We start from the raw sequence: 16,734 nt of genomic DNA on the forward strand, positions 1-16,734 counted from the left end.
TCATCAAGTTAGCGCAAAATTCAAAAATCGAGTTTTCATGTTTTTCTATGGCCGATGATATTGACACCCTAGACATAAATTCCAAAATGGATTTAATTTTCTTGGGATAGAGGGGAAATTATCCCCGAGAAAATTAACCCTCTTTGGACATTGAGGCCAGGAGTTAATTCATTCCTCAAAAATTGGGGATGATTGTCCAGGGGTTAATGATATAAATTCCTCTATTTACGTAGGAGAAGCAACAAAAAAACATTTAAAATAACAAAATTAATCTATTTTATACAATTTTCAAATTCAATACAGAGTAAGAGAGTTCTCTAAATATATAAAAATCGATTTTATATAAATTATGCAGGCATTAGGTTACTTCTGCATTGGAACTTTTAATGAAGTAACATTTTGTGGGAATAAACTCGCAAGCAAAAAAAAAGTTGTTTTTTTTAAGAATCTGTTTATAACTAAATATGAACAAAAAGTAGTTACAAAGTTTGATCATAACTGAGTAAAACCATCATAAGTTTGTTTCTAGATTTAAGAATTTTTAAGAAAATAGAAATTTGTGACTTAAAAACAAAGAACTTTCAGCTAATTCTAAATCTTTTATTGTCCAGAGTTTTGGTTGCAGTAAGATTGAACAATATCTTACTTAAGAAAGTTTTACATAATATGATTACTCCATTTCTTTTAAACTTATTTCACTTAAAAAGTGAAATAAGTTTAAAATCACAAGGTTACACACCACTAGATTATAAAGAAAACTTTATACAATAAAGTTACACATTGCTTTTTTTTAACAAGAAACCAAATGGGCTAGTACTAGCAAGTTTCTTATTTTAAGGGTACTTTTTTTCAATTCTATTACTAAAATTTTTATAAGAGTTTCCTATGCCTGCCGGATTGTAGCAATATTCAAATTGAAAAATATATGCAATATTTTCTAAATATATATTCAATCTTTTTCAAATATATTCAATCTTTTTTAAATATATTCAATCTTTTTCAAATATATTCAATCTTTTTCAAATATATTCAATCTTTTTCAAATATATATTCAATATTCCTGGGGAGAACGCGGCCAATCGGCTTTTGGTTGAACAAAACATTGTCAACATTTAAAAATATTTTAATAATATTATTAGAAAAAGCGTGTAGTTATAAAAAGCAGTTATACTTATACCGATATGGATAGTTATAGCAAAGTTGCATCTTTGTTAGAGGAAGCTTCTATTCTTCTTCGCACAAATCAAAGCACAAATATCAGCAGGCCACAATCGGAACTCACAATAACCTCCACATTACAAAGAGCTAGAGGAATGCTCAATGAAAGTGGTTCATCGGGTATTTTTAGGCGCCTTAATAGAAACGATAGATTAAGGTCGTCAGCACCATACAGTAGCAATATAGGCAACCACATAGGCAATCAAAATAAATCAAAGAAAATGACAAAAACATTAGAATTTGCACTAATTTCATCTACAGAAAATGATGAAGAACAATTCCTAAAATGGGATTCTGTAATTGCAAATGGAATTTTGATTATCAATGAATTCGATAGTGAACAAATAATAAGAGAGAAAATAAAGGAGTCGTTGCATGAAAAATTTCCTTTACTGGGTTCAGATGAATTCGATTTTGTTAAAGTATCACGAAAAAAAATATCAAAATTAAATAAATGCTCAAATATTGATTACTCATGATGTTGTAAAAAAAACTAGCTGGACAAGGGCTTTTATATTTACAGCTAAAAGAACGATGCAATGATCATCAAATGATCATTCCAACGGAAGTTATTGAAATTCCATCAGCTTCATTTGTATCAAAAAGTTCACAACTAACAGATCAAGAAGATGTTAATGAAGTTGATTACAGGAAATAAAAGAACTTACATCAGCTTCATTTGTAGCAAAAGGTTCAGTTGATAAAAATATATATATTGAAATTGATTTTGAAAACCAAAAAATTAAGGAAATTAAAGAAAATAATCTTCAGGATCCAATAGAAATTTTAAGGTTTCTTCAAAAAACAATGATCAAGGGCAGAGTTCAAGATATAGAAAACATTGATGAAAACACGGATAAAGATTCTGAGACAAACTTTATTTGTATCGATCGACAAAATATTTTAATGTCAACATTTGCTGAATTAGAATCCGTTGAAAATTTTTTAATTACATTTGAAGTTGACTTTATGGGAGAACTAGCTAAGGATTATGGTGGTCCAAGGAGAGAGTGGATACGAGAATGCAATAGAATGATTAAAGAGAGATTATTTGATAGTGGTTTGAGAGAACTCTTTGCTGAGGAATATTACTTTGTAGGTTTGTTAATTGGTATTGCACTCTTTCAAGGAGGGCAGCTACCAACATATTTACCAGACAGCATCATTATTAAGATCACCGAAAATACAGCAGATATTTGTATATCTAATATACAAAAAGGTTTAAACAAGTTTAATTTGATAAGGTTTTTCAAAGAGTTTCCACAATTACTTGAATTATTAAGACCTTCAAAAGTACAATTCACAGCAAAAATGCTTTTAAAATTATTGAAGCCAAAATTTTCATCAGAAGGGTCGACAGCTTTAGTTAAAGAAAAAGAGATTTATTCTATGTTTGTGAAATATGTCAGAGAGGTAAGTTTTTTTAAAATGTAAAACAGTGATCACTGTGATGTTTTAGATGTTACATATAATATATTATTTAGGTTGCCAGTGGTAGAAGAGAGTGTGTTTCATTGGCAAATATTCTTTCTTTCGTCACTGGAGCTTCAGAAGAGCCTCTACTTGGGTTTGCATTGCAACCGTCTGTTGAATTTATTCCTACTATTGAAGCTGATGAAAAAGTAAAAGATCTATTATATTTAATAAAATAGTAGTATTTAACTGAAAGATTTTGCTCATACTCAAAATAAATATCGGAATAATTTATTTCATTCAAATTTAGTTTGTTATCGGAAACTAAATTATAATTTGAAAGATGTATATTATTAAAATATTATTTTTATAGTCTGTCAAGTCATGTTATCCAGCTACTGGTAATATGTAATCTAGTACAACCTGATTCATGTTAACATCAGGAAGGGCATTTAATTGTAAAAATGTTACTTTAACTTTTCTATAATGGTTTTTAAGTGTCACTATGAAGTGGTTTGGATGGTTCTTCATAGTTTATGGTTTTTAGATTTCTTCATAATACAAAACTTGCAAAATTAAAAAACGTAAAAAAGGGCAACTTTGGCCCTGCATGTTTCTGCATGACTTTGTTTCACAATATATATTTTGTTTTAAAATGTTTATATTCTCTACCATAACAGTGTTCCCACAGTCCTGCAATGTCCGGGACTAGTATCCTAGAAAGTCCTGGGATTTTTCTTTTTTTTTCTCAAAAATCCTGGAAAAGCCCTGGAATTTTTAAAGTGTAGGGGAAGTTCGTGTACCTAGGGCCACGTATTTTCAACGTCAAAGTTTAATGCTCCGCACTTGTCTAAAAATTGTAAAACTGATATGATCAAATGTATATACCAATTACTTTCTATTGATATAAGTATATTGACTTAAATAAAAAAGTTCCGCCATATAGAGGGGTTTGAAAAAAATTGGCCATAGGTACAGTGAGCTTTTTTTTAATTGTATCCAATCAGAGCCGGCTCGTAGCGTGTGCGAAGTGTGCGAAACACACAGGCGCAGCATTAAAAAGGCGCAAAATTAAAATTTTGCTTAGAAACAAAATATATTGATCTTTCAAGATCTATAGCTAAAAATATCAAAGGTACTAAGTCCATTTTTGTGAAAACTGAGTTATGCCCCTTGTCTAATCCCAATCAGTTTTTTTTACAATGTTTTCTGCTAACCAATCAGACAAAAGTTTACATTTTATGTTTACTTCTGGACAAGATGGCCGACATTAATGCTGAAATCGGTCCCCGCCTTAAATTTCTATTGTCAGTTGTGAATGACATATCTGCACCTTATTTTCCAGATTTAAAAATTTTCTTGAATGTTTTTATAAAAAATATACAAATCTCTTTTTTAGTCTATTATTTATATAATTATTTTTGCACATTGTTTGTTTTGGTTATTTTTTGTGCATAATTATTTTTTGTTAGTAATATTAGATCTAGCTAGTAAAATTGCATGCAATTACAACTGCCTATTTTGATGCAGATAGTGCGGTTTCAGATTATAATGCATTGCATAATGAGTTGTTTTTTGCATATTTTTTAAAGTTTAAATAATTAAATTTAAAAAAATGATTGTTATTATTTTATTATAAAAAATAGAAGGTATTATAAAGGCATAAAATTTTAAAGAACTTGCATTAAACCAAATGAAAAATAAATAAAAAACCCAAGCAAAAGGATTAAGACTGTTAGACTGTTAGATAAAATTTTAAGTATTATAAAAAAGGCTAAGTATTTTTCGATTATTGTAGATTGTACACCAGATAATAGTCACAAAGAGCAAATGTCTATTATTATACGTTACGTTAACATTGCAAAACAATTGGATAACCAGGTTATCAGTGTCACAATTCAAGAAAGTTTTATAGGATTCATAAATGTATTAGATACTACTGGATTAGGACTTACTGAAGAAATTTTGAATTCATTGGAATCAAATAATTTATCTGTCATGGATATTCGTGGACAAGGATATGATAATGGATCCAATATGAAAGGTAAAAAAATTGGTGTACAGAAGCGTATAAAAGATATAAATTCACGAGCCTTTTATATTCCTTGTGTCTGTCACTCCTTGAACTTGGTTGTTGCGGATGCAGTCCAAGGATGTTTAGAACTTATGAGGTTTTTTTCACAAATTCAAGCTTTGTATAATTTTTTCTCTGCAACTACAAAGCGTTGGCAAATTTTTGAATCAAAATGTTGCAAATTAACAGTAAAGTCATTAAGTACTACCAGATGGGAAAGTCATGTGAATGCTGTTCGTGCTCTAAAATTGGGATTAAAAGAAATTTATTGTGCATTGAAAGAAGTTGTCAACATTGAAAAAGATTCTATTACTAGATTAACTGCTGAATCACTTGCATCAAAATTAAAAAGTTTTGAATTCATATGTGGTGTTGTGGTTTGGCACGATGTATTAACTGAAATTAATTGTACTAGCAAACTATTACAATGTCAAACTGCAGACGTGAAGACTGCTGCAAATGCATTAAAGAAAACTATCGATTTTTTTGTTACTAAACACACTGAAGATTCTTACAAAATATATATTTCAAAAGCCAAAATTCTAGCTAATGATGCAAACTTGACCAATGAATTCAGTTCTATTTCACGTGAAAGAGCAAGAAAAAGAAAAAGGTTTTTTGATGATGAACCTTTTGAAGAAGATGGTGATATACAACCAAACCAAAAATTCAAAAAGCAGTTTTTTGATATTCTCTTTAAAATAGCTAAAGAATCAATAAATGAACGATTTGAAAGCTTTTCAAGTACAATAGAACCGTTCGAGTTTTTGTATAATATCAAAGAAATTGATAAAATAGGAGAAGAAGGCTTAATTAATAAATGCAGATTACTGGAAAAAGTATTGACTCATGGTGATTCAAAAGATGTGTATTCAGAGGATTTGTTTCTGGAACTTAATTTGTTATCACGGAAATTAGATGGGAAAAAATCACCGGAATCTGTGCTTAAATGGATATATGATAGTCAGCTTGAAGAACTGTTTCCTAATGTTTGTATTTCCTTACGAATATTATTAACACTACCGGTAACAGTGAGTACAGGGGAACGTAGTTTTTCCAAATTAAAATTAATAAAAAACTATTTACGATCAACAATGGGCCAGGAACGTTTAAATGGTTTATCAATAATTTCCATTGAAAACAAAATTGCTGAATCTGTGGATATTGATACTTTAAGATTAAATTTTGCAAAATCTAAAGTTAGACGTGTTCCGTTTAGTAACTAAAAATATGTTTAAAATCAAAAAATTTCTTAAGAAAGTTATTGTATTTGTAGTATGCATTGTTTTATGATTTAAAAAAAGTGACATTTTTTGCGAACGAGCTCGGAATTTAAATCTAAAAGGCGCCTAATTTATTCTCGCACACATATAATATTTTTCACAAGCCGGCTCTGTATCCAATTTAATTGTAGACCAATTGTGGCCAATTTTTAATTGGCCACCAGCTATTGTACCTAGGATAATTTAGGTGCAAAGTGGGACAAAACCACCCCAGTTTACTTTAATTAGTGTGATTTCTATAATAAGCTAAAAACATAAACAAGAATAATTTGCAAGGTCTTGAAATTTTTTTAATAAATATGCAAAAATGTGTGTAAAAAAACTCCATGCTTGGATTTATGATGTAATTTTTCAAAAAATATTTGAAGGTTATTTTCATAAAAAATTGTTTTTTTAAATAAAAATAATAAAACTAGACATTCTTAAGTGTTGCAAGTTATAATAATATTTTTATTTTTGTTCATTTATAGGATCAGAAGACACATGAAGCATATATGTATATACCAACTGCACATACTTGCTCTAATTGTTTAGTTTTGCCGCGTGGCTCGCTGTTATGCAAGCTTCCAGCTAATAACGACCTTTTTGATGTTTATGACATGGCATTTACTAATAACTTTTTTGGAACAATATGATTTTGCAATATGTTTGATGATATTTTTACATGTTCATATATGAAGTCTTACCAAGTAATATATAATATTTGAGAGAAACGCTAATCTTTTTTTTTCCAAGTCTCTGGTTTACCCTCTAAAAATATTGAGAGACCGTCTAGAACGAATGCAAAAATTTAAAAAGTAACCCTATTATGGATAATTTCCATTTAGTAGCAAATGAATATATTGCTTGATTTGAATATAGGCTCAAAACGAATTACATGGAAGTTAAAAAATATTGTACTCTCGAGTCCTTAATAAACAACCCCCCCCCCTTTTCCACTGTGCCGTTTATTCCCACCCCACTTGTATTCTGGACTCGAGAGTATAGATACAAAGGATTCTATTCAGTAGAAACTATTCTGTACACATTAACAAGCAGCTAATACAAAATAAAATAGAACAAGAAGTTAAATTCATCTGAAATTATAAATAAGATTCAAATTTTTCCACCACAAGTGCTAAGGCTTCTATGTAAATGTCGATTGCCATTTCAGTGGATTCTTTAGACATATCTATTGAATTTCTGACGAATGCTTCAATATCAATTCTATTCGGAATACTAACTGAGTTAACAACAACATTTTTTAAATCGTGAGATAAAGGGCCGTCAACATCTACTCCATAGATATTAAAATCATTTATATCATTTTCAGTTTCATCTCTTGACATAGGATTGTCAATATTTATCATTCCCATAGTCCATATTTGATTGGGAGTCCAATTTTCTTCTGTAGATAAACGATGGTCGTTGTACATAAGTTTAAACTCTTTCAAGGAAAGATTTATTCTTTCTAAATAAACTATATGCAGTGTGAACATGTGAATTGGATTTTCAATATCTAAAATGCCGCTCTGTTCCATAGCATAAAAAGTGTAATAAAAAGGTAACACGACGCATCGAAACACATCTCTCCATAACCTCTCTATTCTTTGATTTCTTGTGGAAGATCCAGCTAAAAAACTCCCTCTGCCATGACCTCTTCTTGCAATCATTTCATCACATGTAAGAACATTTTCTACCCCAAAGTCTACTCTTATTCTTGAAGGCGTTGAAAACTCGCTTGTCGCATTTAAAAAAAGATTTAACACCGTTTCTGCTAAATTATTTGTATTGGCTTCCAAAAACATTACTTTCCTTGATTTACCATCAATGCACCCATGTATTACGAATTTCCAACGAATTAGAGAGTGATGTCCATCTATATGCCATAAAGAATTTGGCCATGGTACATAATAAGATCGCCTTCTAACCAATGCTCCCCATCGCAATGCAGTATTCCTATGATCCACTCTGTTTAAACTAGAGCGGATTCTTCTTCTTTGTATATGGTAACCTTTTGATCTAAAATAACCAGATAATAATGGTTCCCCTGTTGCTACACCGTGACGAGATATGTATTCAGCTATAATTCTGTCTATTTCGTGGTCATTGATGTTGCTAAAACGACCTGTTTTGTTTAAATTAAGTTCATTTACTCTGCGATGAACTGTCCAACGTGAAACACCAAAAACCTTCGATGCAACATTCCAAGAAAAACCCAAACACTTAAATTCTTTTAGAACATTTTTTGGAATTTCGTACTTTGGCCTTCCAGGGGTTTTACTATATAACACATTAATATTGATACTGCAGTATTTTGAAGATTTTTCATGATAATAAAGGGAAAGCATTTTCCGAATCTCCAAAAATATATATAATATACTTTCTATTCTTTCTTTGTTGTTTAAATCACCAATAAACTCTTCATTAAAACTGTTCAATACTGGAATAAGTTGATCGATTAAATCAATATGCTGTAATAATAACGGCAAATAATCACCACAAGTGGTTTTTCCAATAAAAGATTCAACTTCATCTAGAAAAAATATTAAATTTTTATATAGATCTGCACCCATGTCTTTTTCAATGATTTCGGTCGCCATTGTTTTTGTTTGTGTTTAATTTTTTTGTTTGCCATTATTTGTAGTTATTATCCTTCTATTTACGCGCGTAAATTGCTTTATCCCAGGAATATTGAATATATTTGAAAAAGATTGAATATATTTGAAAAAGATTGAATATATTTGAAAAAGATTGAATATATTTGAAAAAGATTGAATATATTTGAAAAAGATTGAATATATTTGAAAAAGATTGAATATATTTGAAAAAGATTGAATATACTTGAAAAAGATTGAATATATTTGAAAAAGATTGAATATATATTTAGAAAATATTGCATATATTTTTCAATTTGAATATTGCTACAATCCGGCAGGCATAGTTTCTTAAGGGTTTCAAAATTTTTTTTTTTTTTTAATTTCGAATTTTTCGATTGCGCGTAAAAATTAATTACTTGTTGAATTGTGGTTCTCCATTGTAGATAATATTTGTTTTAACTTCGCGTTATGTTGATATTTGGGTGAAAAATTATGAAAATTCCTCTTAACAAAATAAGGTTATTATCGAAAAGTAACTCAGTACTAATAAGTTTCTTAAGATTTTTGGATTTCTAGTACTAGTTTCTTATAAACATGTTTCTTATTAAAAAAAAGCGTGTAAATTAAGAAAATTAATGCAGCTGTAAATAATAAAATGCGCTTTCTACTTTACTTTAAATTTAAAAAGACTTAGAAAACTTGTAGATATTTTCAGTTTGAAATTTAGTTGATAATAACTTGGGGATTTATGGACTCTACTTATATATTGTCTAATTTTAACAACTCTCGAGTAACTTTATCAATATATATTTCGTGTTAATATGAATGTTACAAAAACACATTTTAGACAAAACTATTTTCTCTCCAATAAAAGGTTATGTGTGAGAAAACACTTCGTTAGCGACGAAAAAGACGTTTTTTTCACGTTTGGTGTTTCATTTATCAATCAACCAGTTTCATATCTTAAAAAATGTATTTTTCTGTGATACTTATGAATTGCTCAAAAATATATTTTTTACTTTAACAGTGGAATGTTTTCACTGCGATCCGTTGTGAAACGGATTTGAAACGCGTGTCAAACCAGTTTCAAGCGATATGCAAATATTATTAGGTTTTTAAGTTTAGCAAAAATCGAAATTCGATTGAGCGTTTCAAAACCGTTTCAAAACGAAAAATAGGAATATAAAAGTTATTTTCGCTCAGACTTTTTTAAATCAACTTTACCAAGTATTTCATTTACTATCCCGACTGAAATGAATAACGAATTTAAACAATTTTCTTTGAAAATGACTTAGGAATAATTATGTTACGAACATGAACTTTCACATCAAAACGACTAAACTTTTATAATAAAGAAACTATATGTCACACTATATTTAATATTGGTACTAGTCGCTCAAACATTTGAGTTAGAACTACTCAAAAAATTTCTCTCAACTCCCAACACCTTCGGAAATATCTTTTGTCAAAGATTAAACTTCTTTAGGATCATTCTTAAAATTGGTATCATGGACTCTCAATATTGTTAATAAAATGGGTTCTATTGAAAAACAAATACTCTAAAAATGTAAGTAAAGGTTTTGTGATACAAGGAAATCCTTAAAATTCTTTTCAAATGAAATTCTCAGCAAAGTTACCAAGAATAATGCATTCATTTTTCTCAAGCGCGTTCTTTATATCTTTCAAATAACTTGCATGACTTTTGGCAATGTAGAAATGAGAAGTTAATCCATAGATAGCTGTTATGAGACTTTTATATTCATCTTATTCATTAAATTTATTTTTCCATCATTCTAAATTGTAGGATATGGGAAGGCGGAGGGGGATGTTACCACCTTCAAAATGCAGTGTTATTATTTTTTTAAATGAATATAGTCATTTAAGTGAGATGAAAAGTTAGTTGCTATATCAGTTGCCACCCACTCACTGATTAGTCTTTTTATGAGTAAGTGTGTGGCAACTGCTTTAAGTTAGTTAATTGGGCTTCTACACAGTTCTCCAAATCCTTAATACCTGTGCATATTTAAAATATCAGATAGAAAAAGTTAAAAGATTTATTTAAAATAATATTCATGAACAACTACAAAATTTTTATAAAAGTGCGGATGCATAACGTAACAGTTGAAAAAATTTAAAATGCAAAGGAGTTTTCTCAATGGGGGAAGGGAAGTTCCCCATCCATATCCCTCTCACTTTGACCTAATGCAAATGTTTTTTGTAAAAATACATCTCCAATAGGAAAGTGCTCCATCTTCCCATGGACTACTTTAAAATTTGATTAGTGGTGATAAGTACAGATGCACACTCAATATGTCCCCCCAGTATCAAAGTTAACTAGCCACTTAGAACTAAGATCCCAAAAGTAATATCCTAAGAATAGCAGTGATCAGCTGAAAAATTATTTCTTTTCAAGTGTTTCTTTTAATGAATATTTTCTGATTCTTTTTACAAAAAAATAGCTAAAACCATTTTCTTGACAAACTTTGATTCTTTACGACAATCTTTTCATCTTACTTTCTTTTTATGACTAAATAAGGAGAAGCGTGTTTTATTAAGGATGGAAAATGGGATGGAAAGTAAATAACATTTCACTTTTATTGTTCATAAACAGAATGTCCATGCATTGCAGTAGTACAACACATTCAAAAAAAAGTACTAAAACATGAAAATACTTGAGCAGTGATATGGGACGTATTGATGATTCTTCGCTTCAGCATGTATTGATGAAGCAAGTTTTTAATGTCTGAAACGTTTCAATACTTAAAAAATACCTTAAGTGCATGTTACATGCATGGAAAAATTTAAAGATAGCATGGGTGCCTATTCGGAAAAATGGTGTTTGTTGCATTATTTATTAATGCAACGAACTATTTGTCGAAGCTTCTTGTTTTATAGGATGCGTTTCTCGCAACAGCTTCTTGTTTTTAAAGTATGCGATTTTGTAACTTCTTTCCTTAATAAATATTCACCTCTTGATTTAAAGCAAACTGTTTTACTTGTATTACTTTAGTTAACTATTTGAGTAGTTAAACAGTAGTAAACATTTTTATCAAGATGTATTGAACGTCATTATCAGGTATAATACACTGAGAGCAAGGTGGGAGGCTATACTTGGAGGATAATACTTGAAAGCCCATACAGTTACAAGGAAAATAAAAAAAAAACAAATTTCTGAACTTTTTTATATATATTTATTTTTTTTACAACAATTGTTTGTGTTAAATAGTACTCTTGTAAAAAAAACTTCAAATTTATAATCAAGAAATAAAAGTTTCAGTATTACATTTTTTGGAGGGTATAAAAAAAACTTTGGTGTGAACTTTCTTTTTTAAGTTTGTAATGTGGAAGAAATAACAATCAGATATGCCAAACTTTGACTCAAAATTACTGTTGACCAGCGTAATATGCAATTTAGAACTGTCAAGTAGGTCAATTTACTTTAAATAGTTAGGAAAACTTTAAAAACGTAAGAAGCAGGACATATCGAAAACCGAAAGTCAATAAGTGACAATACCTGTAATCTTAAAAAATGGTTAACTTATTTGTAGACTTTTTGAGTCGTGTGCTCAATACTTTCTACATAACAGTTCTGCGATTGGACTAGTAAACATTTTTAGAAATTAAGCTGCGATTTCACAGCTTAAAACTTTAGTCGTGAACAGTTAGGTGCTGAGTGACAAGGCACAAAATGTTCACTATATCAGAGCTTAATCACACGGATAGGCACAGTCCTGAAGAAACCTTAGCGATTCTGGCTTTTTTAATACTTCAATGTCTTTTTCAGAATTTTCAACCAAAACTCAATGATTTAACAATAGTATTTTATTTGAAATAGTTGAAGTCCACTTTGGTGGTTTTCAACAGCTTTCCAAAACGCCCAAGCTTTGACAAGGAATATTTACGGAATATATACAATTTTCAACAGTTTTCCAAAACGCCCAAGTTTTGACAAGGAATATTTTAGGAAATGTGTAAAGTTGCGAGCTGAAAGTTAAACCCAATTTAATTAGGAAAAAAATAATCTGATACAGGGTCGATTTTAAAAATATTTAACCACTTGCTGTTTCGTAATTAAAGAAAACAAAATTTTTAGGCACAATTTTTTTTGAAGCAGGGAATAGAGAATAGGGGGTTTACCACGGCGATCTTTACTTTAGGCCTAGGCACCGTGCAAACAATATCTGATTAAATTCGTTTTAAAACTCTTATACGCAGCTATATAATTTCGAAATTTTGGATTATTTTCACGTATTAAACGTACACTTTAAAATTATAAGATGAGATTACAATGGCATTAACTTGCTACATAAGTTTTATTGCTGCATAAATTTTATTGTTCGAATCTTCGAATTTGTCCACACCGCAAAAATTACATCCAACTTGATGTGGTTTCTATTCTTTCAAGATTTTGGATTATATACAACGCTATATAAAACAATTGAAGTAGTACTTCAAAAAACTGTATTTAAATAATATACAATATAAACTAATGATATTTTAAAAAAAGCTACGATTAATTAGCAAACAACTGAGAGATTTTTTTTTTTTACATTTGTATTAAACTTGTATGTGGAAACCACCGTAAGAAACAAATTCACGTGAAGTTTCGAGTTTGTCATAGTATAAAAGGTACAATAAATTTGAAATAATTTCACTCACAGTTACTTTGCAAAAAAAAGCTGCAATAAAAATTTCTAAAAACTCAAGGTTGGTAATTACTTTTCATTTATTGTAATCTTCATAAAACAACATAATAGTGCTTGTAAAGTAAATTGAATCATCTTTTACTATCTCCATCTTTTAGAATGAATGGTATTCATAAAACACCTGTCAAAAGACTATTCTCCTCAATTAACACAGGTATTTAGTAAAATAATTAAGTAAAAAAACACAATTCTTATATTTGAATTAAATTTAAAATTTTTCTTATACTAAAATACAATACAGTATAATTTTATGCAACAACAAGTATACAGATCTGTTGGAATCTCCAGACGAACAGAGCCTCACTTTTCCTTTATCCTCTTCATTTCATTCTTCTTTCATACAAACACCAAAACAGAATTCTCTTTATAAGTCCTCAACCACAGCTGCTGAGGTAAATAAAATGTACTCATACAATTGTTATTTTAAACCAATTTTTCAAACTGGTTCTTCTTTCTTTTACACTTTTAAAGATTAAAGATGGATGATGCCACGAAAAAACTTGAGGATGCCACCAAAAAGTTGGAGGAGGCAAACAACAAAATAACAAGTCTTGAGAAAAAATTTGACGTGTAAGCATTCTAAAAATTATTTGCTTTTTATATTTTTTCAATTTTTCAAACAAAAAATTTTGGCTTGAAAAATTACTAGGTTTAAAAATCAAAAAACCTAGATTTCATTTTTTAAAAAAAAAAAACTTAAAAAAAATAATTTGCATTAACTTTAAGAGAGAGAGACAGAGAGAGAAACTTACCTTATTACAGCTTTACTTAACAGATTTTTTTGTTTGTTTAGATTAATTTTACAGTTGACGAAAACTAGTGAAAATGTAGCTGCAAGCAGTTTTCTTGATGAGTATATAAAAGATTATCCAGAAAAAAATCAACAAAAGCAACAAAACTACGTATTCATTAAGCTTGCGATAATGTTACAGTTATATGGCAATGGTGTCATAAATAAATTACAGACCAAAAGTCAAGTCAGTAAAAAATTTATACCAATATGTTATAGATAGCATTTCGCACAGTATAGAACTGATAACCTTTTGCACCGATAGGAGATTTTCAAAATAAAATCTTTCAGAGATTTTCTAAATTTTTTTTTTTATGATGGCTAAATGGTATAAATTTTTATATTGAACGTTTCTAAGTTTCTTAAAATTGAATAGTACTATGTTGAATTACAGGAGTTCGGCCACGAGAAAAGAAATGGTACAGTATATTAGATGCTTATTTTATTAGCTTAAAAAAAAAAACTACCATATCAATAAAAGTGCGTCACATTTGTCTGATTTACGATATAAAAGTGCCTCACATTTGTCTGATTAGTTGTTCACTTACTTCTGTGAGCAAATTACGAGGAAAATTTTTCTTAAATTATGAAGATTTAAACTATAGAATACTAGAAATTAACAAAAGTTTCGTGCTTGATTAACATACTTCAACAGTCTTGAGTTTCTTTGGAACAAACTCGCATGGTTTACCATTTAAGCTTTTACGTTGCGTAATGACGTAACTTACACAGCTGCAACTTCTGTAATTAAAGTAAGTTGTAAATCTGGAGTAAATCTATCAAAATACAAATCAGAATTGAAAAAAAACTTTAACATGATAAAAAAGAAAAATTAGGAAAAAAAAAAATACCGGATCCGGAAAAGACAAATTTCCGAACAACATAATGTAAGGGGTCGTCCATAAAGTACGTACGCTCATAGGGGGGAGGGGGATCTTCAAAAAGCGTACGAAAGCGTATGGGGGGGGGGGGGGGGGGAGGAAGGGGTTGAATATAAAAGTACGTACGCACTAGTTTAAAAGTAATTTTTCTTAGTTAATACTTATATTTTTAAACTTATCACCACTAACAAATACTTATTTATAACTAGATTTTTTTAAAATAAATTACTAGATATTTTTGAATATAATGACAAATAAATAATTTTTTCTAAATAATAAAACCATGACCGTCACTATGAAATGACAGTTGGGGAGGGAGGGAAGTATACTTACCCTTAAAGAAGATCTAATTACAATTTTTTTTTGGAAACTTTAAAGTTATTTTTACTAAAAGAGCTTAAAAATTAGAAAGAGAAATTTAAATTTAACAATAAAAACGTAATAAGTTTTAATGGGGTTAGTTAAAATGTTGTGGTTTTTTAGTTCCAAATAAACGGGGAGGAACCTTTATTTGGCACCTTATAGTTATCGTTATAGTTTACGTTTATTAGTAATTAAGGAATAGGCAAATTTTTAATGATAATGCACAATTCTTGTATTTTCATGCAATATTCAAAAGGATTTGTTTGCAATGGTCAAAACAATTGTTTATATCAACGCAAGCCTAGAGATTTTTTCTCAAAATTTTAATGTTTTTACACCCTCCGCCTATGTTGCTTTATCGCAATTAAAGTAGGAAATTACTTACCGCGAGGAAAACACATTTGTGCTCAATCTTATATAAATACGAAAATTCTTTTTGTATGAAAACATAGTTATTATTTCTTAAATATAAAAAATGTCATGTAACAAAATTGCATCATCTTATCTCGGGTAATTTTTTTGATTAATATAATAAACTAAGAAGATTGAGAAAATTGGAGGTTATAAATTTTTGAAAAGTATTTCAGCTAAAAAAATGCAAGCAATCAGTTTAGTGTTAGAAAATTTTTAACTCTGAACATCAACGTGACAGTAAAGTGTATTAATTTGCAATCATTTAAAAAATCATTTTCACAAAATAAAACAAAAAAGGCTTGTTGAAAGATTTATGTAGTTGATCTTTAATTGCTTTTGCTGGCAAACAGGAAACTTTTAAAATCAACAAACTGGTGTGAATGTTTGTTTGGTACCTTTAAAGTATAGATTGTGTTTAAAAGCAGGGTAATAATTTTTTTTTAAGTAATAAAAAATTTAAAAAAAACTGTTATCTTTATAGGTTTCAAAACATCGTTTTAATATTTTATAAACAAAATTACTAATATAGTCTTCATTAATCAACTAATTTAAATTGTTGGTGATCTATCTAAATCAAAGTGTGATTTCACCCAATCAAATATGTTTTCGATGACATGAATTTGATCAGAATTAATTTCATTTTCTGTTAAATGAGTATCATTGTTTCCATTTTCATTTTTATTTTTCTCAGAATTAATGTTTATTATGTTTTCAAGCACGCATTTGTGACACTTAACACTTGCTTTAGAAGCGTGATAAATTTTGCAGGTTTTGCAAGTTCTTTGATCTTTTTCTTGTTGTGAAATTAATGGGCAGTACAAATCAAAGGAAGCTTCCATCGAAATTTTTGAACCTATGTATCCCGAGCGCTGCGCTTAAGAAGAAAAGTTAGGTTTAGGAATATTTCGTGCTACCTTTGGCTCAGGAATAAAAATTCCTTCAGCACCATAAGACATTACAACTGGACCTGGTAAAAAACGTTGAGGAAAATATCTTTTCCAGGAACTTTGCCA

The 16,734-nt window shown here is 29.3% G+C and overlaps 3 protein-coding genes across 3 annotated transcripts; 2 read left to right on the forward strand and 1 right to left on the reverse strand.

Annotated features, from left to right (window-relative positions):
* Positions 1-1,181: 1,181 nt before the first annotated feature.
* On the forward strand, positions 1,182-1,712 carry LOC149885821 (uncharacterized). Its single transcript, XM_090093645.1, has one exon. It carries the CDS (start codon positions 1,182-1,184, stop codon positions 1,695-1,697), a length of 516 nt encoding a protein of 171 aa, XP_089949771.1. The 3' UTR covers positions 1,698-1,712.
* A 41-nt stretch (positions 1,713-1,753) lies between these two features.
* On the forward strand, positions 1,754-6,701 carry LOC149885822 (uncharacterized). Its single transcript, XM_090093644.1, has 3 exons — positions 1,754-2,631; positions 2,703-2,840; positions 6,459-6,701. The coding sequence occupies exons 1-3, from the start codon at positions 2,026-2,028 to the stop codon at positions 6,621-6,623; spliced, it is 909 nt and encodes a 302-aa protein (XP_089949770.1). The 5' UTR covers positions 1,754-2,025; the 3' UTR covers positions 6,624-6,701.
* Positions 6,702-6,993: 292 nt separating this feature from the next.
* On the reverse strand, positions 6,994-11,729 carry LOC149885823 (uncharacterized). Its single transcript, XM_090093365.1, has one exon. The coding sequence runs from the start codon at positions 8,568-8,570 to the stop codon at positions 7,071-7,073; it is 1,500 nt and encodes a 499-aa protein (XP_089949491.1). The 5' UTR covers positions 8,571-11,729; the 3' UTR covers positions 6,994-7,070.
* Between the last annotated feature and the right edge of the window lie 5,005 nt (positions 11,730-16,734).

Source organism: Hydra viridissima, unplaced genomic scaffold (genome assembly GCF_058129835.1).
Source record: "Hydra viridissima isolate aposymbiotic clone 2 unplaced genomic scaffold, HvirCarnegie_v1 scaffold_7, whole genome shotgun sequence".
Taxonomy (NCBI): Eukaryota; Metazoa; Cnidaria; class Hydrozoa; order Anthoathecata; family Hydridae; genus Hydra; species Hydra viridissima.

Coding starts and splice junctions, on each gene's coding strand:
- LOC149885822 (XM_090093644.1), top strand. CDS start 2,026: ATGATCAAGGGCAGAGTTCAAGATATAGAAAACATTGATGAAAACACG. Junction 2,632..2,702: donor TTGTGAAATATGTCAGAGAG/GTAAGTTTTTTT, acceptor TATATTATTTAG/GTTGCCAGTGGTAGAAGAGA. Junction 2,841..6,458: donor CTATTGAAGCTGATGAAAAA/GTAAAAGATCTA, acceptor GTTCATTTATAG/GATCAGAAGACACATGAAGC.
- LOC149885821 (XM_090093645.1), top strand. CDS start 1,182: ATGGATAGTTATAGCAAAGTTGCATCTTTGTTAGAGGAAGCTTCTATT.
- LOC149885823 (XM_090093365.1), bottom strand. CDS start 8,570: ATGGCGACCGAAATCATTGAAAAAGACATGGGTGCAGATCTATATAAA.